The 22,549-nt window shown below is 40.2% G+C and overlaps 2 protein-coding genes across 2 annotated transcripts; both read left to right on the top strand.

Annotated features, from left to right (window-relative positions):
• Positions 1 to 205: 205 nt before the first annotated feature.
• LOC306701190 (uncharacterized protein) lies at positions 206 to 9,883 on the top strand (the record flags this gene model as incomplete). The annotated part of the gene is made up of 12 exons (XM_079166445.1): positions 206 to 369; positions 467 to 755; positions 916 to 1,728; positions 1,809 to 2,036; positions 2,133 to 2,259; positions 2,433 to 3,333; positions 6,633 to 6,734; positions 6,893 to 7,181; positions 7,383 to 8,195; positions 8,287 to 8,514; positions 8,732 to 8,855; positions 8,970 to 9,883. The coding sequence occupies 12 exons, from the start codon at positions 206 to 208 to the stop codon at positions 9,881 to 9,883; spliced, it is 4,992 nt and encodes a 1,663-aa protein (XP_079022571.1).
• A 5,240-nt stretch (positions 9,884 to 15,123) lies between these two features.
• On the top strand, positions 15,124 to 18,544 carry LOC306701187 (extracellular calcium-sensing receptor-like; the record flags this gene model as incomplete). Its single annotated transcript, XM_079166442.1, has 6 exons — positions 15,124 to 15,326; positions 15,470 to 15,740; positions 15,861 to 16,664; positions 16,856 to 17,086; positions 17,392 to 17,515; positions 17,631 to 18,544. The coding sequence occupies 6 exons, from the start codon at positions 15,124 to 15,126 to the stop codon at positions 18,542 to 18,544; spliced, it is 2,547 nt and encodes an 848-aa protein (XP_079022568.1).
• Positions 18,545 to 22,549: the final 4,005 nt, after the last annotated feature.

Raw genomic sequence — 22,549 nt, 5'->3', positions numbered from 1 at the left:
ATAAAAGCATAGAATAAAATCCACATTTTCTGAGACAAAACATCTTTGGTTTAGCTTTCTGTGAGGATGAGTTCAACCATGACAACTTCCCTCTTGTTGTTGAAGGTGTATAAAGCCATGACATAAGCATTAGAGCTGATTGGTCTGGCCTGACGAGCAGAGCAGAGCTATGCCATTGTTGAGGTTGCTCCTCTTGGTTGTGCTGATGGCAAAGGGAGATTCTGTGTGCCGACTGCATGGCTCAGCACAACCACCTGAACTGGCTCAAGATGGCGACCTTGTAATCGGAGGCATATTTTCATTTCGCACAGCGCAGGATTATGTAATTAATACATTTCAGAAATTTCCAGAATTACGAAAATGCAAAAAGTATGTATTGTTAGGTCTATTTTAAATTGTGTATGTGTATTATGTATTGCATTTGAGACAAATATATATTATTTTATTCTTTCTTTTATCAACCCAGCTTCAATTTAAGAGAATTTAAATTTGCTCAAGTGGTCATATTTGCTATAAATGAGATCAACAACAACACTAATTTGCTCCCTAATGTTAAACTGGGCTACAAAATATATGATAACTGTGGAACTATGGGCATTCTGAGAGCTGCACTGGCCCTGGTGAGCGGACTAAAGGGAGAACTCAGTGACAACAACTGCAATAAATCTGAGACAGTGCAAGCTATCTTGGGACATTCAGGATCGAGACCAACTATTGCATTTGCACAAGTTGTTGGAAGGTTCGATATACCTGTGGTAAGTCATAGAGGAATGGTCATTGCAGTTAGTGTGACGTATCTTTAACTTTGATTTAAGTGTGTGGTTGAAAATATCTACATTATGAAGCTATTTGGTTATTATGCAAGAATCTTAAATATTTGCTCTGCCAGTAACATGTTTGTATAATTAACTGCAGATCAGTCATTTTGCCACCTGTGCCTGTCTGAGCAACAGGAAAGAGTACCCCACTTTTTTTAGAACTATTCCCAGTGACTATTACCAGAGCAGAGCACTGGCAAAGCTGGTCAAGCACTTTGGTTGGACCTGGATTGGGGCTCTATCTGTGGAAAACGAATATGGCCTCAATGGCATTGCTGCATTTATCCAAGCTGCACAAGAATATGGAGTGTGCATTGAGTACTCTGAAGTATTTTCATCGTCAGATCCTCCTGACAGCCTGCAGAGAATAATAGAGATCATTAAGCATGCCACTTCCAAAGTGATTATGGCTTTTATGTCTCACAGAGAAATTAAGTTGCTGGCAAAAGAGTTGTTCAAACAGAACATTACAGAGCTGCAGTGGGTCGGCAGTGACGCCTGGACTACAGATGACTCTCTGACGGACAGTGAGGGACACCACATCCTGGTGGGCTCACTGGGCTTCACTGTCAGCAAAGCTAAGATCCCGGGGCTGGAGGAGCACCTGAGGCAGCTCCACCCATCACAGTTTCCTGACAGTCAGTTTGTCAGAGATTTTTGGGAAGTCGTGTTTGACTGCGCTCTGAATGGCACTGCAAACGCACAAAGAAAGCCATGCAGCGGCTTTGAGAGCTTGCAGACCGTTGAATCAAAGTTCACTGATGGGTCTGAGCTGAGATTCACCAATAATGTATACAAGTCAGTTTACGCAGTAGCTCATGCTCTTGAAAACCTGATTAAATGTGAGGAAGGTAAAGGGCCTTTTTCAAATAGGAGCTGTGCTGATACCAAACACATTCAACCATGGCAGGTGAGAAACCATCAGTTAAGTGTGAAAGAATGAGAACAGCAGAAATTTGTAGTTTAATCTCTCTATGATTTATTTACTAGGTCTTGCAATATCTCAACACTGTGAATTTCACCACTGAGGAAGGAGAAAGAGTTTATTTTGACAGTAATGGAGATTCACCGGCAAGATATGAACTTGTAAACTTACAAATGACAAACAAAGGAACCATGGAAGGAGTAACAGTTGGCATTTATGATGCGTCTCTTCCAGAGATTGATCAGTTTATCTTGAATAACATCCCAGTTGTCTGGGGAAATGGGCTGACCAAGGTAAAGTAGAAACTAAGGTTTTTTAACATCTTAAGTGATCACTGAAAATTATAAAAACCTTGAAATGGATGTTGAGCGTTTTTCACATGTGTGTAGGAGGTTCCTGTGTCAGTCTGCAGTGAGAGCTGTCTCCCAGGAACTCGTAAGGTCCTCCAGAAAGGCAAGCCAATCTGCTGTTATAATTGCATTCCCTGTCAAGCAGGCGAAATGAGTAATTCAACAGGTAAAGAAACAATTTAATTTCCGATTTGAGATGCAATTAAATATTACACATAATGACTTGAAGGGAAAAAACTGAAAATCCAGAATGCAGTTTTAGAAGTTTTGACCTCTGAAACCATAACTTCGATTTAACTCCGTATTTATCTGTTTTCTTTATTTTTTTTTATCTTGCAGACACAATACACTGTATGAAATGCCCACCGGAGTACTGGTCCAACAAGAAAAGACACGCTTGTGTCAACAAAGAATTAGAATTTTTAGCATATGATGAAATCCTTGGAACTTTGCTAGCCTCATTTGCTCTGCTGGGAGTTTTTCTAACTATGATAACAACTCTAGTCTTCTACGGCCACAAAGAAACCCCTGTAGTACGAGCTAACAACTCTGAGCTGAGCTTCTTGCTGCTCTTCTCCTTGACTCTGTGTTTCCTGTGCTCTCTGACCTTCATAGGCCGGCCCACTGAGTGGTCCTGCATGCTGCGACACACAGCATTCGGCATCACCTTTGTCCTCTGTATCTCTTGTGTTCTGGGGAAAACTATAGTGGTGCTAATGGCCTTCAGGGCCACACTTCCAGGTCGTAATGTGATGAAATGGTTTGGGTCTGCACAGCAGAGACTCAGTGTTCTGGCTTTCACTTTCATACAGGTTCTTATTTGCACACTATGGCTGACAATCAACCCTCCATTTCCATTCAATAATATGTGGCTCCATAAGGACAGAATCATCTTAGAGTGTAACTTTGGCTCAGCTGTTGGGTTTTGGGCGGTGTTAGGATATATAGGACTTCTAGCTATATTATGTTTTGTACTTGCTTTTTTGGCACGGAAGCTGCCTGATAACTTCAATGAAGCCAAATTCATAACCTTCAGCATGTTGATATTCTGTGCAGTCTGGATCACCTTTATTCCAGCATATATCAGCTCTCCTGGGAAGTTCACTGTTGCTGTAGAAATATTTGCTATTCTGGCTTCAAGTTATGGACTTCTTTTCTGCATTTTTATGCCAAAATGTTACATCATTTTGTTCAGACCTGAGCAGAACACTAAGAAACACATAATGGGAAAGACATCTAATAATGACATACGATATTAACCATTTCCCAAATAGCTTAAAATGTTTTTGTTTCTCTTTTACAACCAAAATGTAATCTGTGAGTCAAAAAGGGGTGCCCAAATACTTTCTGGAGAATTTTGGTTTACTGTTATGGCTCCTTAAATGGGGCAATATGGTCTCAGCTCCATTTGGGGTGAGTAATGGTGTCAGACAGGCGGGGGGGAGGTTGCCCCCTCTTAAATGTAATATTCATATTGATGATCTTTCCGAACAATTGGAAGCCTGTAATACTGGGTGCATGATTTTCAGTACTCTTCTGAACCATATATTATGTATGCAGATGATCTTAGTCCGAAGTTCATTCAGCTCTAGTCGTGAGCAGTTCCTTACTATATGTTCTGTGTATGATGTGGAACATTCTATCAAACACAATGTCAATAAGAGTGTTGTCATATTCAGTAGTGAGGATAATGTGTAAAATGTCCTGACTTTAAATTGTCTAGTAATAATCCTGTGTCTGTAATGTAATAAAATAGCTTGGACATTATACTACACTGATTTATATTACTTTTAAACCATGTGTTTTTATTGTGCATTTGTATGTAATTGATCTAATGTAATGTCTTGAACCTGAGTCTGTAATAAAGTTTTGATTGAAACTTCTGTGACCATTGCATGTCTGACATATACCACATAGCAATGTGAAGAATATTTCCAAACAATTACAGTATGTATGTCTCCCAAGGGGAGCTATCTTTAGAATGTTTCTCTACAACCAAAGTTCATTCATGATAAGATACTTTGCCTTAAATCTTTAATATATATGAAAGAAGAACATTATGTATAACATTGAAATGGTGTGTAAATATAATGCACACGTCAAGAGGTTATATCCTTAATATCGACACGTAGACAGATACGAACTTAGTATGCAATGGCCTTAAACACATGATGTGTGCGCTGCATGCTGATCACTTTTTAATATAAATTACTGTATAATTGCAACATATGCAAGCTGCACACACAACTCTTGTTCACCACTTTTTCAATTAAAGTTAAATGTATGTTGGCTGTAATTTAAATAATTTCCTACTTTCCCTTTGATAATTTATATTCCTATATTTTGTGATTGCATGTAATCAGATTAAAGGATAGGTTCACGTTTGTTTAACTTCATACATGCCCATATGCACATTGAATGAGTTATTGGTACCTCTTATCCATGCTGTCATACTGGGAATAAGATAAACAAAATTGTCAATATTACTGACGGTGGTATGGTGGCCTTTCTTTCATATCTTGGGCAATGCTTATCAGTCTAACTCCAAGTTGCACCTCTCTGCTCAACATCCAAAACTGTCCTTCCTTTCAGCTTCTTTTCAGCTTTGCTAAAGTTTTCTGAAACAAATATGGAAAGTAAATCAATAAAAGTTGAAATACAACAATAGTGGATGAAGGGGATGTGAAGGGGGAGTACATTAAAACAGTATCTCTTCACACTACTCTCAAGTTCAAATATACTATGATGTAATACAACAGAAATAAAGGTTACACGTGTACATATACAAAAACAACACAGAAGAAAACAATGGAAGATAAATAAGACCCCATCTGTTGTAAGCACGACTTTATTACCCAGTGGCTCGACTCCAGTGGGAACGCTCCAGTAGGGCCCCAACATGCGGACACTAGAGATTAAACATTGCAGATTGCTTCATCCTTTTGCTCAACAACATGAACAACATGTGGCGTATTGCGTCAAGCAGAAAAACAGGGTCAATGTTAATTAACATCCTTGTCACAACATGTAAATGTTACATTTTAAATTAATTAAGGGTTTGTTTTGATCTTTCTCTTCCTTCCTTGTTATTGTTTTTTCCCTTTAGCTCTGTAATCAGGTCTGCTGTACCGTGCCAGTGTTTGCCCAAAGAGCAAACTAATACAAAAGTTGGATTCTAAACCGTTTATAACTAAAATAAACCCTTTACCAGTATATTACATTACAAAACAGTCATTTAGCAGACGCTTTTATCCAAAGCGACTTACAATAAGTGTATTCAACATCGGTATTCAAGAGAACTACTAGTCACCAGAAGTCATAAGTGCATCTCCTTTTTTAAATAAGCATCGAAGCGCATAAACCAGAGCATAAACCAGAGCAAAAGTACAGTGCAGAAACAAGTATATATATATATATATACAATAAGAATTCGCATTAGTATATATATATAATGTTAAAGCATAATAATCTGCTTATAGCACTGTATAATTATAGCACTGCTGTAAGCACTCAATTCAAATTATGATAATTCATTATTATTATCATAATACTTCGTAATTGCTGGTCACTCAGTTTTTTGGGAAGGATCATAGTTCCCATAGTTGTAATACATTCTAATCTTTTCGTAATGACTTATAATCACTGTTATATTGCGTTGGGTGTTTTAAGTAATGTGAAACAAAAAAACAGACAGAACATTGTAAAATATTTTTTTACGGCACTTAAAGCAAACAATGACTACTATAACTTATAATCACATCATGAAATGATTTCAATGCATTGTAAAGAATATTATAATGTATTACAACTATGAGATTTATTATGCACCACGATCCTTATGAAGTATAATATACTCATTAGTTAAAGTGTGTTATGATTATTGTAATAGCGCATTATGAACATGTACAGTATGAGTGCTCATAACAATGATTATAAGTGCAGTAAGTATATTACAATGCATTGTGAGAATGTTTATAATGCATTATAGACATGGGCTTCATCTCAAGTGTTGCCAACATTAGGATATGGATACGGGTTGGCATCAAAATGCCAAATAAAACAGACAACAACTTAAAGGCAGTAATGGGAATCAGTACATGTATCATTTATTTTTTCATTGAAATTATTTTAGAATTACATGATTATGACGTTGAGAAAAAAAACCTGAACCTATACCTGGTTCCAGTTTGTCTTTGAGTCAGGACCTCACTTTCTGTTGCAGACAAACAAATAGATGTGAAAAAAATAAACTTTGATAGAATTTATGGATTTAAGCTAAATAGATCAAAGTGTTAGCGATACAAAGTGTTGCCTACTGCATACTCTTAAATAACTGTACACCAAACACCCTTTTTCCGTGGTCCCTTGTGGCATCTAGCTTATTTGTCTCTGCACCCTAAAGCAGCAGGTCCGTGGATGTGAGCGTGGACATATACTAAGGCCTACAGTAGGCAAGGTATAAAGAGTGGCACAGGCACAGAGTTAATGAGGCGAAGGTATGTCACTACTAAAGCTGGTCCTCCTGGTTCTTCTATGCAGGTGGGGAGCACCTGTTTGCCTGCTGCAGGGGAAGGCACAACCAACTGAGCTGACCAAAGCTGGCGACTTTGTCACAGGTGGGATTTTTACCTTTCGCACTGGGTACAGAGGCAGCGTGCCCACCTTTCAAACATTACCTGATCCTCCAACGTGCCTGGAGTAAGTATGCTTGTTTTGTTTTCGTTCAATTATGTGCTTTCTTGTTCAATGCGTTCTTGTGCAAATCAAATAATTCATGAGAAATGTCTTTTTTTTTCTAGCATCAATGTAAGAGAATTCAAATTTGCCCAGACCATGATCTTTGCAATTGAGGAAATAAATCAAAATCCTGCTATTCTTCCTAACCACACAATGGGCTACAAGATATACAATTCCTGTGGAATGTCAAACATTATCAGGGCTGCTCTAGATTTAGCCAACGGGCAGAGGGAGATCATAGATGAGAGGAACTGTACGAAGGCTGACACTGCACAGGCTGTACTTGGCCACTCTGGCTCTGCACCCACAGTGGGATTTGCTCGGATTATAGGAAGGTTCCAGATACCAGTGGTAAATATTTTACTTTTATTCAGTGTGTACATTAAGGATTACGAAAGACCACTCTTAATATTATGTTTCTAAATCACCTTGTTAAGTCAGTTGAGTTAACATTATCTTGGAGGTGACTAGTTGATTTCTTATTTCATATTTGTCTAGATGATTAACATGTAATGCAAACATTTCTGTTATATCTAAACTTCTTTTACACAGATCAGCCACTTTGCAACCTGTGCATGTCTCAGCAACAGAGAGGAGTTTCCATCCTTCTTCCGAACTATTCCCAGTGACCTCCACCAGAGCAGAGCCCTGGCAAAGCTGGTCAAGCATTTCAGTTGGACCTGGGTCGGGGCAATTAGTAACAAAAATGAATATGGCATCAACGGGATCGCCGCATTTATACAAGCTGCACAGGAAGAAGGCGTGTGCATAGAGTATTATCAGGCATTTGAGCAAACAGGTCCTCTTCATGAGTTGACAAAAGTAGTTGAATCTGTGAAGTACTCCACCTCTAAGGTCATTGTGGCATTCATGTCCCACAGAGAGATTAATGTGCTGGTGACTGAGTTGTACAAACAGAACATTACCGGGCTGCAGTGGGTCGGCAGTGACGCCTGGATTACAGATGACTCTCTGACGGACAGTGAGGGACACAGCCTGCTGGTGGGCTCACTGGGCTTCACTGTCAGCAAAGCTAAGATCCCGGGGCTGGAGGAGCACCTGAAGCAGCTCCACCCATCACAGTTTCCTGACAGTCAGTTTGTCAGAGATTTCTGGGAAGACGTGTTTGACTGCGCTCTAAATGGCACTGCGAACGCACAAAGAAAGCCATGCAGCGGCTTTGAGAGCTTGCAGACCGTTGAATCGTATTTCACAGATGTCTCTGAGCTGAGATTTACTAATAATGTATACAAGTCAGTTTACACAGTGGCTCATGCTCTCCACAGCCTGCTCATGTGTGAAGAGGGGAGGGGCCCCTTCTACAACAGGAGCTGTGCTGATACTGGAAACATTCAACCATGGCAGGTGAGGCAGAAAACATTGATGTTCTCGTGCCATGAACTCAAAAGGAAAATGAGCTTGTTGTGTTTAATTAAGTCTCTCCTCCTCTTTACAGGTGCTGCATTATTTACAGAATGTCAACTTCACAACAAATGAGAAGGAAAGAGTGACTTTTGACCAGAATGGAGATTTACCTGCAAGATATGAACTCGTAAATTTACAACATGTGACCTCAAGGACCATGCATGTTGCCACAGTTGGGGTTTTTGATTCCACTTTGCCCCGTGAGCGACAATTTATAATGAATGGCATGAAGATAGTGTGGGGAGGACGAAGTAATACGGTACATACTCATATTGCTTTGTTGTCATATATCTGGGTTGTTAGTCACAATGCCATACTGCATAATATTTCATAATCCACTTCAATAAAGTGCAGCAAAACTGATTTATGACCTAATTACATTTTTATGAATGAAATTCAAATGGCATGTGAACACCAATAAAATAAAACAGTGAACACACTGTCACATACAACTCCTCCACATGTTCATGCACCAGGTGCCTGTGTCAGTGTGCAGTGAGAGCTGCCCCCCGGGAAAACGCAATGTCCTTCAGAAAAGCAAACATATTTGCTGTTATGACTGCATACCATGTGCAGAAGGCCAAATCAGCAATATTACAGGTTGGATTTTTCAAAACATATGGTTTACATGTGAATACTGTATCTGGAATGTTATTTTGCCTTTCCATGATTAGCATATGACCTAATCAATGTTTTTCTCTCTTTCAAAAACAGACTCCATGGAGTGCTTCAAATGTCCCATTGATTATTGGCCGAATACCAGAGGAGACACGTGCATCTTGAAGGAAATTGAATTCTTGTCTTATGCAGAGATCATGGGGATCATATTAACATTCTTTTGTTTAATGGGGGCAATTGTGACAACGGTGATAGCATCTATTTTCTTTCACTTCCGGGAAACTCCTATTGTCAGGGCCAACAACTCTGAGCTGAGCTTCCTGCTGCTTTTCTCCTTGACTCTGTGTTTCCTGTGCTCTCTGACCTTCATAGGCCGGCCCACTGAGTGGTCCTGCATGCTGCGACACACAGCATTCGGCATCACTTTTGTCCTCTGTATCTCTTGTGTTCTGGGGAAAACTATAGTGGTGCTAATGGCCTTCAGGGCCACGCTTCCAGGCAGGAATGTGATGAAATGGTTTGGGCCTGCACAGCAGAGACTCAGTGTTCTGGCTTTCACACTAATACAGGTTCTTATTTGCATACTATGGCTGACAATCAACCCTCCTTTTCCCTACAAAAATATGAACCACTATAAAGAGAAGATTATTCTTGAGTGTTCACTGGGATCACCTGTAGGGTTCTGGGCTGTGTTGGGATATATAGGGCTCCTAGCTGTGTTATGTTTTGTACTTGCTTTTATGGCTAGAAAGTTACCCGATAATTTCAATGAAGCTAAATTCATCACCTTCAGCATGTTGATATTCTGGGCAGTCTGGATCGCATTTATCCCAGCTTATGTCAGCTCTCCGGGGAAGTTCACTGTGGCTGTGGAGATATTTGCTATTATTGCCTCCAGTTATGGTCTTCTTTTATGCATTTTTATGCCCAAATGTTATGTTATTTTACTGAGACCGGAACAAAATACCAAAAGGCATATAATGAGCAAATCAAAAGATATTCAATGCTAGATTCATATTTTTTTGATTCCTTTCTTTTTACTATTATTACTATTTTACACCAGTGTGAATGTACTTGTGTATGCTATTACACGTATTATGAAAAGATCTTGAACAGTTACTCTCCTTATTTATTCAATTCAAATTATAAATTGGTAACCCTTTATAATAACTACACACTATGAAGCATTAGTTAAGCATTAGTTAAGTATGAGTAAGCACTTAATTCATCATTTATAAAGCATTGTTCCTACATTAATACTCATCATTATGCACTTCATAACAACAGTTATAAATGTTTTATTATAAGTATAAACTATAAGCTTGTCTATTATGTGTTTCGTGATTGCGTTTTCATACTTTATAAATGATGGATTCCCCATTTGTAAATTAAGTGTTACATATATTACAAACCAATTATTAAGGAGTTGTATGATTAATAACATAATTTATAAAGTGTAAGTAAATGATTAAGAACATATTTAGATGTACATTATTCATGCATTTATTCTTATAATGATTTAGATATGCACTAATGGTTAGGGACTATGTTAATGCAGCTTTATAAACGCGTAAATCTGTTCATTCTTAGCAAAAAATAATGGTTTTAGGAAGAGATCAAAGAGTATGATCTGATCAACAAAAGAAGTGTAATCAGGAGAAATTCCGCTTTCAATATGTCATCAACTTCGGACAAACATTTTGCTCAGGAACTGGTACAGAAGTACAGACAGTTGGCTAACTAGCTGTTATATGATAACAACAATGTTAGATGACCATTTATCTGTTGATATGAGTGGAGTGAATGTGAATGTTTTATATCAAGCCATGTTCTCCTGAAGGAGAATGTCTTGGTTTTTGTTTTTTACATGAATGAATGGCGGAGAGTTATGTATTCAAGAGTACATTGTTTCCATCTTGCAATAAATATTAATATGGTCTTGATCACTTTGGGTTGTGTCTTTTTCGCCTTTTCTGTTGAGAAGATAAGAAGATACTTTTGTGGGTTTTGAGACAGTGCTGGCCTTTCAATGTCGGCAGGGTGTGCCTTTTTGTGCATGTTGAGTAACATGTTGAGAGCCTTGTTGAGGCAATAGATAAGCAAGAAACGTAGGTAAATTAAATTATGACATGTGTTCAGTATGTGCACATGCACACGTATTCACTCTTTAGTACTGGCTTACAGAATATGCAATACATACTTAAAGGCCTTCACCAAGTTGATCTCAGTAAACATGCTAAACCTAAGACTGATCGTTTGGGAACAGGGCCCACGTGTATTCTTGTCAGATTTACTCTTCATGTCTGACGTCCTTCAAGTCTTACGTACGCAACAAAAGAAGGAATTTGCATGAACCTCTGAGAATGGACCACTAAGTTGCCTCCTACACCTGAGTAGCAGACAGGAAGCTATAAAACACATCTTTGCTAGCATCCTGACTGTGCCAAAGGCGAGGCTCTGAGATGTCAACAGTTGCGTTTGTCTTCTTAACACTGTTCACTCGGATGGTGTCATCTGGGACGTGGCTCAGACTGGACCAGTGTACTGAGCTCAGTCAGTATAGATGTGATGAAGAGACAAGGGCCGGCAGCTTATGTGCATCGTATAAAAACACTGTGATTCATGACCAAACAAAACGGACACTGACATGTGAAAGGTGAGTAAATTGTTTTCTCTTATCTCCATATCATCCACTTGTATCTTGCTCATTAATTTGCTGTTTGTTTAGTGAAGGACCTGGATACCAAAGTGTTTTTTCTCACAGATTCATCAGTAATTAGCTTGTAATTTTAGGATATCCTCAGCGGGGAACTAGATTGAATTATTGGGGCCTAAACACCATATTGAGAGACCCCTCATTAGACAATTAGATCTCTATTGGAGCTTTTAGGAGTCAATTACAATTTGAAGTCACTTTAATTACAGTCGGGTCATTATGGTTTCTATGTTGCACTGTTGGATTTGCAAAAAAGGAGGTTTTAATTTATTTGTTTTGCTTTTTAAATTCCAATTTAGCTTTTGTGTAACTATAAGTGCTGAGCAGTTTAGTGATTAATGCGATGTATGACTGTTGTGAAGGGTGATGAATATGTAATACTTTGCTCCATAATATGATCATGAACTGATTGTTGTTGTTTTTTCACTTGTGTAGATCTCCTGAAATGAGTGTTGCCTCAGAGAGGACTTTCACACAGAACAAGATGAAAAAAGACTGTACCCTGTTTCCTGGAGTGTCTTTGAACTACATGATCTTTTATGACTGTGTGCACCTGTTGCAAAGAGTGAAGGAAATTGTGGAGCAAAACAGGCCCGTCTGCAAGTGTAAATTTCAGCAGTTTTTGCTGCATATCCGGTCGAAGACCAGCTGTCGGCTACTTACAATAGAGGTGAGCGCCATAGTTACATGATAACAGTAATCACATTCATCAATTTTGTAGTTTGTACATAAGTGTGGGCATTCTGGATACAATGTTAGTAGAAATTCTTATATATATAGAAATGTATTGGAAATTCAAATGAAAAACCGCCATAGATATATATATTTATATATATATATATATATATGTGAATATAACTGCAGTGATGACAGCTGAAAAATGTATATTATCTAACACATTATCATGATATAGCCTATCCGTATTTGTATGCATGGCTGTGTGATGTGTGTGCAGTAATCAACTTTAACATCTTGTCATCAGATGCTATCAAGGTTCTCTGCATCACACTGTCTTAAAGAAGTACTTCTGAAACAAGCAGGTGATACTGAAAAACACAACAAAAATGCCATTCATTGCAAGAAGAGCATGCTTTCCTTTTTTTTACAAGTTAGATAGTAATCTAACACTTGTTTTCTTGTTTACACAGGCAGGGTGAAGAGTGGGATGCCTGTAGACACCAGCAGATGGATAGCAAGATATTTTCTGGCAGCTGTGTTACTGCTTGAAATCTACATGACAAGAATCAAGAGGTCATCAAACAGAGTCAGCTCTGCTCATGGTAGTAACTCCACAATGGCGATGTTTTTCACCATGACATTGCGCTGTTTTTCACCATCAGTTACCATCCATCAGCCCTCTGAGTGGTCCCCGGTAGCTGTCAGGATCTCCTTTGTTGTCTTCGTCTCTTGTGGTCTGGGGAAAACTGTTCATGTGTTAATTGCCTGCAGGGCTGCTCATACTGTCATGCAATTGTTGTGTCTCACGCAGCAACAATTTAGGGCTCTGCCTGTCACTGTGTTGTTTATCTGGCTGACTTTCAGTTCTCCTTTCCCAAGAAAGAACAGAAAACTCTTGTTTGAAGACATACTTGTTGAGGGTAGTGTGGGATCAATAGGATCCTGGGCTGTGTTAGGGCAGATAGAGTTACTGGCTACGTTGCTCTGTGTGTTCATCTCACTTTCCAGTTTGCTACAATCAATCCTGACTAGACTGAATGTTTTGAGTGTCCTTTTACATGTGCATCTGGTAACCTGTCTGCAGAACTCAAGGGTGCCAATAAAATATGTACTGGTCATTAATATCAACAGGTTCATTTAAAAATAAAACCATTAAACATACCCTGCTGTATCTAACTTTGACCAGTGTACCAGTTCCATTGGCATCCAGCAGCTGAAGTGGTGGCGAATATCTAATGTCTCTTCTTTTTTATTTCACACGAGATAGCATACACTTGACAGTGATTGAAGACCATGAAAGTTGAATGTAATAAGCCTCTGTAGCTACATTTTTATCAGCTCCACAACACATTTCAAACAATTCTGACTGTGATAAACACTTGTACAGGGTATGAAATGTTCGAGCGGAGGGCTCAAAATAGGCTTAGGGGTTAAAAGGTTAAATTGTTTATTAAACATTTTCTTTTTTTGTGGAGATATTGCCTTCATTCATTGTAATCCCTTATCATGGCACAAACATGTAGAACTTTACAATGACCATAGTGAGAGTGAATAACACATTTTAAATGATTACTCTATTTAACTGTTTAAATAACTCAGTATGTGCATATGTGTAACCATTCTTCAAAATGTATTTCATTAAATCATTTAAGCCCAATTACTTCAAATGCATTTAGACCAAAGTACAGAAAGAAAGAGGACAAGAAAATAGATCAATCTAAACACCCTCTAGTGGGCTGAGATAACATGTCATGCCATGCGAACCACAACATTTAATAGAAAATAAAAACATGCAGCTAATTAGTTTGTGTGTTAAGTTATTGGGGTAACTTAACAACAAAACCTTAACCCTGTGACAAATGATATCTTTGTGATGATCAGAATTACCACGAATTACAGCATCTCATGGTGACACTGCATTTGAATTTTTTATAATACAGTGTATATCAAACAAATTGGGGTTGGTTGTGCATTTTAAGAATGGCTTGTATCAGAATGAACTCATTCATTTGCTGAAGTGTCCTTAAACACGACATTGACCCCTAATTGCTCCTGATGGTTAGGCCAGATCATTACTGCGCTGTCATTACTGTGTGATTGTGTGGATGAATATGTGAATGAGAGACAAACTGTTTGTGCTTTGGATACAGCTGTATATAATTGCAGTCAAGTCGATTATTTTACAATATAATGACGCATGAGTGAAATTGATGTTGAACTAAATCTGTTATTTTAACTAAAATGTAAACTAAGAATGAAAAAAAAATCTGTAGTTTTGGATTTCAATAAATAATTTTCAATTTGATACCAGGTCTCAGAAACCGAGAACTCAGAGAGATAAAACACATACATAGACCCTGCAAATTGAGGTGATCAAATACATGATTATATGGCACAGCTCATACAACATCATACTGTCTATATATTATAAACAAAGGTGTACCAATCAATTAACAATTGGGTTTCATCAACTGGCTGTGAAGACTGCATGGTATCCACACCATCTTAACAAGTTTATACTATAAAGTTTAAGCTCTATAAAGTTTATAGAGTTCCTGAGAAATTACTGAGAAGTACTGCACAGCACAGTATGTACTCACAGCGTATTCAATACTTCACTTCCTTACTTACTCCTTATGTCCATTTTCAGATTAAAAGAAATGTAAATCAGACCTTCTGTCTTCTACATGTCAATCAGCAGGATCAGTTTCTCAGAAGTGCAGTGATGCGTAAAAAATCTCTTTCGAGAATTAAGTGTGCTCACATTGGCTGCTGATGTTTCTCATACGGTAGGAAAAGCTATAAAGGTCACCTCCCAGGTCAGAATTGCTTCACTGAAGGGGAAGGTGGCTCGTGATGGGTTGGCTCACTTTTATCTTATTCTCTCTGCTGGCGAGGGCAAGGTCAGAAAACCAAACTTGCAAAGTGATCGGGCAGACAGGGTTCATGGAATTTTCCAAAGGAGGTGATCTTATTATAGGAGGGGTTTTCTCTATGACTAGTATACGCAAACTGATTGATAATGGCTACCAGGAACTTCCACACTCATACTGCATTAAGTAAGTGGTTAAAAAATGTGAAAACTGTATGCAATGTATGAAAATAGCATGGTTTATGTGTCGATGTGATGTGTTGCAAAATGATCAGCTATAATAACTTGTTTATTAGTAATTTGCTAATACACTTAGCACTGTGTTTGCAGGTGGAATGACAGGGAATTGAAGTTTGCCCGAACGGTGATTTTTACTGTGGAGGAGATTAACAGAGATACTAAGCTCCTTCCCGGAGTGAGTCTGGGCTATAGGCTGTACAACGGCTGTGGGAGTGAAAACCTGATACGAGCAGCTGTAGAAGCAGTAAATGGAGCGGATTCAAAGGGCTGCAGTAATCAGATCCAGGCTCTCATAGGCCATTCATCCTCTGGAGTGAGTAAAGACATAAACACCATACTAAGCCCGCTATCTATTCCACAGGTAAGAAGAAATACGTGCAAAACTGTCCAATTTTCATTGTATTATATGTTTATTTGTAATTCCATCTTTGAAAGATATGTAGATTTGTTGTTTTTAAGATTTTCTTTTTTCTCTTTGAAGGTGAGCCATCTTTCAACCTGTGCTTGTTTGAGTGACAAAAAACTATACCCCACGTTCTTCAGAACTGTGCCAAGTGACCACTTCCAAATCCTTGGTCTGGTGCAGATTATGAAATATTTTGACTGGCGCTGGGTGGGGATTATATACTCGACAGGTTCGTACTCAGAAAAAGGTACGGCTAAATTCAACATGGAAGCACAGAAAGAGGGCATATGTGTTGAATACACAATACAGTACTCTCCGACAAGTCTAGTCAAGTTTGATGCTATTGTACAGACACTAAGGGAGTCCTCTTCAAAGGTGGTCCTGTTGTTTATGTCCTTGGCTTTCACCAAATCGTTCCTGTCAAAAATTGAAAAATATAACATCACTGGAAAGCAGTGGCTTGGAGGTGAGGCTTGGATCACGCAAGCAGACCTGGCTTCTGTCAAGAGAAAGAACATTTTACAGGGAGCAATGGGCTTTGGCCTCCCTCTGGCATACATACCAGGTCTTGGTGAATACTTACTCAACTTGAAACCTTCGGATGAACCACAGAGTACTATAATTAAAGCTTTCTGGGAGAAGTTCTTTGACTGCAGCTTCTCTCCATCAAATACCACTACTATGTGCACTGGCACAGAGGATCTCAGGACGGTATCCATTGACTACACAGACGTGACACAATTCAGGAATGAGAATAATGTGTACAAAGCTGTGTACTTGGTGGCATATGCCCTCCATGCACTACTGCAATGTCAAAATGGCTCAAATCCCACCACTGGAAAGCCCTGTGTGAACAAGACCGAAGTTCAGCCTAAACTAGTAAGTTATATTGTATTTATTCAGGCATAGCATACATATTTAGTATTTAGTAATTCTGTTTTGTGATGAATGCAAAGCAATACAATCTTATGTATTTATATCGGGTATCATTTTAATACTAATGTCTTAAAGGTTTCTCTTTTGGTTGCAAGTTGTTTGTTTGCTAGAATGTGCTGATTGTCTCTCCACAGGTGTTGGAACACATTAACTATGTGAACTTCACGACACCGAATGGGGCCAAGGTTTTTTTTGATGAAAATGGAGACTCTGTTGCCCAGTATGACTTAGTTAACTGGCAAATGAAAGAAGATGGCTCCGTTGAGATCGTCAATGTTGGTCAATATGATACCTCGTACCCAGAGGGGGAAGAATTCAAACTAAAAGACAACACCAAAATAGTTTGGGGAGGAAACAGTCATGAGGTAAAGTGAACGGAAGATGGCATGTGTGACCCAGGTTCTCTGGGTGGAGACACTATATTTCTACCCAGCGTGTCTCGTATGTACAGACACCGACCTCCATAGGGACAGCTGATGAGAGTACTCTGTGGCCAGCACAGGTAATGTCTTTAAGAGTATTCAGGTCAGCTGCCCCCGTGGACATCAGTCCCCACACACATGCAACATGTACAGTAAGATGGAGTCTTGACATGAATCACTTTAAAACTTTATACAACATTGCAATATCTGACATACAAACATTTTTGACATGTGTTTTGCCTAATCAGGTGCCAAGATCTGTCTGCAAAGAACCATGCCCACCAGGGACCCGTAAGACCATAAACAAGTTTAAGCCTGTGTGCTGCTTTGACTGCTTTGAGTGTCCTGAAGGATCAATAAGTAATCAGACAAGTGAGTAACAGATTTCAAATTGGAGTCATTCATGTATTGTAACAATTATAATTCTGGATTATATTTTATTTTGGTTTAATGATTGTATTTCTGTATAATTACATTTATTTTACAGATTCTCTACACTGTTTGATCTGTCCACCTGAATTTTGGCCAAATGAAAAGAAAGACAAGTGTCTTCCAAAACCGACTGAATACCTTTCCTACAAAGAGATCCTGGGAAGCGTTTTAACTGGATTTGGCTGTGGTGGCGTCTTTTTATCTCTTCTGATATCAATCATTTTTTTGACTCATAAAGAGACTCCTATTGTCAGGGCCAACAACTCTGGGCTGAGCTTCCTGCTGCTGTTCTCATTAAAGCTGTGTTTCCTGTGCTCTCTGACCTTCATAGGCCGGCCCACTGAGTGGTCCTGCATGCTGCGACACACAGCATTCGGCATCACCTTTGTCCTCTGTATCTCTTGTGTTCTGGGGAAAACTATAGTGGTGCTAATGGCCTTCAGGGCCACGCTTCCAGGTCGTAATGTGATGAAATGGTTTGGGCCTGCACAGCAGAGGCTCAGTGTTTCAGCTTTCACACTCATTCAAGTTTTAATTTGTATTCTTTGGCTGAGAATTAACCCTCCATTCCCAAAGAGGAACATGAAGTACTATAAAGAAAAGATAATCTTAGAGTGTGCCCTTGGTTCAGCTTTTGGGTTCTGGGCTGTGTTGGGTTACATCGGACTTCTTGCTCTCTTGTGTTTTGTACTTGCCTTTCTTGCTAGAAAGCTGCCAGACAGCTTTAATGAAGCCAAACTGATAACCTTCAGCATGCTGATATTCTGTGCAGTCTGGATCACATTTATCCCAGCATATGTCAGCTCTCCTGGGAAGTTCACTGTGGCTGTGGAGATATTTGCCATTCTGGCCTCCAGTTTCGGTTTGCTGGTATGCATTTTTTTCCCGAAATGTTACATTATTATCTTCAGGCCAGAACGCAACTCAAAAAAACATTTGATGGGCAAAATACCACCAATACGTCTTTAATCTGTGATCACTACGTGTCCTGCAAAACAAATGGCATTGGTGTAACAACAAATGAACTGAACAAATGAAATTGCATATTAAGATACTATAGAGAGGCAAGACATTGCAATTCATGTTTTTTTTACTTGTTTTGATGAGTTGAATAAATTGTATACTGTGACTTATGTCTTTTTTTCAAATTTGTATTTGATCATAAATACTGTTGAGTATATAGTATATCAAATGTAGTTTGTAACTGATATATAAATACTTGTTTAATTTGTGGTAAGAATGCCATTTCATCCAAATCTATGCTGAATCCTGTTGTATACCCATTGTTTTCTTTAGTTTCTCATTTTATACTTCAATGTATGTAATATCCAAAACGGCCAACAGAGGTCATCTCACAACTAGGGGGATGTATGTGCATTGTATTCACTATATAGTAATACATAGTAACTTCCAGTTACTATGTATTTATTTTGTGATTCATTCATTGTGCATCTGTCTTATGTAAATGTAAAATATTTCAGTTGATGTTAATACAATTAAAATATCTATTCAAAATCAAAGGAAATTGACTTGATAATCCTATTTAGGCTAGTTTCATAAGGAAGCAAGGCAAGCCACGTTTATTTATATAGCACATTTCAGCAACAAAGCAATTCAAGGCGCTTTACATAAAACATCAAAAGGCAAATGACAGAGTGCAAAAGAAACACACTCATGATAAAGAAGTGGCACAGTGATAAATACAAAGCAAGTGCACACACACACACACGTGTGCATATTGGTATATTTAGTTAAAACTAAACCTATATTCTTTTTCCACATCATGTTTTCTCCTTAAGAACTTGCTTACTTGTGATACTGCACTTCACAAAGTTTTCTTGGCCCTGCATTCATTTAACAACCTCCAAAAATTTAAAACCTCAAAATTTCTCCCCTATGCTATACTAACTTTCTTCTTTAAGAAGTTCAACGCACATTATCAAAGTATCTTAGAAAACGTAACTGTGCCGTAGATATGTTAGCAAAGTGTACTGAATATAACAATCACCCTTCCCTGATGTATTAATCCTACCCATCTAAGACCATCATGCCCTGTGGGAAATAAGTCAACCTTTTATGAAGAGAGCAGATCAACCTAACGCACTTGTTGTAAGAGCTGTGTCCTCATCACTATTAAAACATGCATGAGCTGCGGAGAGCTATTATCTTGTCTCTCTTTGTTCTCTGCCCGAGCACAGTTTCTGGCTGTGAACTGGTCAGGAAGTTTGACATGCCTAGTTTGTTCAAGCAGGGAGACGTAATGATAGGGGGGATTTTCCCGGTTTTCAACAAAGAGATTAATAGCACCCCTACGTTCGAGAGCGAGCCACCTAGAGTGAAGTGTGCAGGGTAAGTTTTAACATGTATGACTTACTTCATACATGCTCCTTATCGTACAAGCTTGCCATCGTACGTTCATGCACTGTACAGCAGTAGCTCTGTAATTTTACAATCTATTTCAATCACCAAAACCTTTTTAGATTTGACCTGCGGGCTTTTCGATGGACCCAAGTGATGATATTTGCAACTGAAGAAATCAACAATGATCCTGTTTTCCTGCCAAACAAATCTCTTGGCTATAGGATCCTTAACTCTTGTGCATCTCCCACAAATACTTTACGTGCTGCACTATCACTGGCTAGTGGACCAGAGGAGAGAGGGGTAGGGGTAAAGAGATGAAGGGATGTAGGGTAGGGGTAGGGGTAGAGGGATGAAGGGATGTAGGGTAGAGGGATGAAGGGATGTAGGGTAGGGATCAAGGTAGAGGGATGAAAAGAAGTAGGTTAGGGATAGAGGTAGAGGGGTGAAGGGACGTGGCGGGGGACCGTTGGTGTCCGGCGGCTGGAGGGAACGGAGACTGTTGGATGGGGGGCCGTCTCTTGGGAAGCTCTGAAGGTGCAGATTCCCCAGTCGTTCCTGTAATCCTGCGAGAGAGAGAAAAAAGGAAACAAAAAACGGGGTCGGGGGGAGGGATGAGAGCACAGATCCGAAGGGGAAGTGAACGGGTTAGTAGAGCTTAAATACTTGTCCGGGGGAAATGAGCCATGTTCTGGGCGTGGTCCCGTTCCTGAACATAGTTTATAAAACTACATTTCACTAACAAGGACCACGCACATAACTGTATGAGTTTCAAGAGGTTTATTGCATAACGGAATGATTGTTGGATGAGGAAGCGGAAGAGGTAGAGGGTTGCAGGGATGAAGGGATGCGGGGTAGGGGTAAAGAGATGAAGGGATGTAGGGGTAGAGGTAGAGGGATGTAGGGTAGGGGTAGGGGTAGAGGGATGAAGGGATGTAGGGTAGAGGGATGAAGGGATGTAGGGTAGGGATCAAGGTAGAGGGATGAAAAGAAGTAGGTTAGGGATAGAGGTAGAGGGGTGAAGGGACATGGCGGGGGACTGTTGGTGTCCGGCGGCTGGAGGGAACGGAGACTGTTGGATGGGGGGCCGTCTCTTGGGAAGCTCTGGAGGTGCAGAGTCCCCAAAGATACCTTCATGAGGACGGATGCCGGTGAGTGCTTCTGATGTCGTTCAGGTTGAAGCGGATGTAGGAGAGGTATGCGGTGGAAGACCAGCGACCAAGGATCTTAATGATGTGGTCTGGAATTCCTTGACTCGAGGCAGCTGAGGCGGCGCCGGCGCGGAATAAATGACCTGAGTAAAATTAGAGGGTAGAGGGATGAAGGGGAGTAGGGTAGAGGGATGATGGGATGTGGGGTAGGGATGAAGAGATGAAGGGATGTGGGGTAGGGGTTGAGGTAGAGGGATGTAGGGTAGGGGTCGAGGAAGAGGGATGAAGGGGTGTAGAATAGAGGGATGAAGGGATGTAGGGTAGGGATGCAGAGATGAAGGGATGTAAGGAAGAAGAAATGAGGAGGGTTTGTAGAAAGGAGGTTAGGTGATCGATGGGGGACCGTTGGTGTCCAGTGGCTGGCAAGAACAGGGGGAACGGAGATGTTGGATGGGGGCTATCTCTTCGGAAGCTCTGGCGGTGCAGAGTCCCCAAAGATAGCTGCATAAGACAGATGCCGATGGCGTTTCTGGTGTCGTTCACAAACTTAAGAGTGGTACGCGGGGGAAGACCAACGACCAAGTATCTTGAGGATGTCATCGAAAGTCCATGGCTTGAAGCCGTGGAGGCGGCACCGAGTAAGCTCGGGGGGTATTCTGGATCGGGCTAAGATATGGCGAAAGTGGTGGTGAGCCCGAGACCGCAACAGGGGATCTTGCCGGGGAGTTCGGCTGGCTGAACTAGAGCTTAAGTAGTTGCGGATGAGTTCGTACGGACTAGAGTGTGAGTCTGGTCGGGAAAGGTAGATGGTTGAGGTGGACCGCATTGGTTGGACTTGCGGCATTTGAGGTGATACGCTACTGTGTCGGGAGGATGACGTAGTGTCTGACGTGTTGGCGTGTCGGGACGGATGGAATTCAAGGCGGTAAACTCGGAGCAGCGAAAGAAGCCAGCAAGAATGTGGATTTATGCCTTGTCCTTGAAGGGGGACAGATAACCTGAGCGGAGCGTGAGGATGCCGCGGGTGAGGAGGTCCGAAGTGAGGGGCAGCCGCTTAGGCGTAATTGGCTTTACGTACCTTCGAGTAGCATGGTTACGTGCAAGTGGGTAGAGGCTGGGCATGGAGCCCCTGAGGACGGTTTTGTGTAGAAGTAATTCTGCTTTATGTAAACTTGTACGGAGGGGCTTGGCCTTAAGGAGGGAAATGGATAAGTGACTGATGTTCGTGGGGTTTAAGGATGTCGAGTGACGGGAATGAAAGGCTGAAGGAGGCGCGAAAGCTTTGAAGCAGTTCCGTCCGATGAGGTACGATGAGTGCTTGGGGGGCAACGTCGAGGATGCAATCTGGCAATGGTCTTTATTGGACCATTAATGCCCCAAAATAATGGCTACTATGACTATGGTACACGTTTCGTAGATCGTGGAAGAAGGCGTGTGGGATGAGAATTCAAGCGGCCAGGGACCG

Source organism: Pholis gunnellus (genome assembly GCF_910591455.1).
Source record: "Pholis gunnellus genome assembly, chromosome: 9".
Classification (NCBI taxonomy): Eukaryota; Metazoa; Chordata; class Actinopteri; order Perciformes; family Pholidae; genus Pholis; species Pholis gunnellus.
Note: the sequence above shows the minus strand (reverse complement) of the source record. Positions and strands in the feature narration are given on the sequence as shown.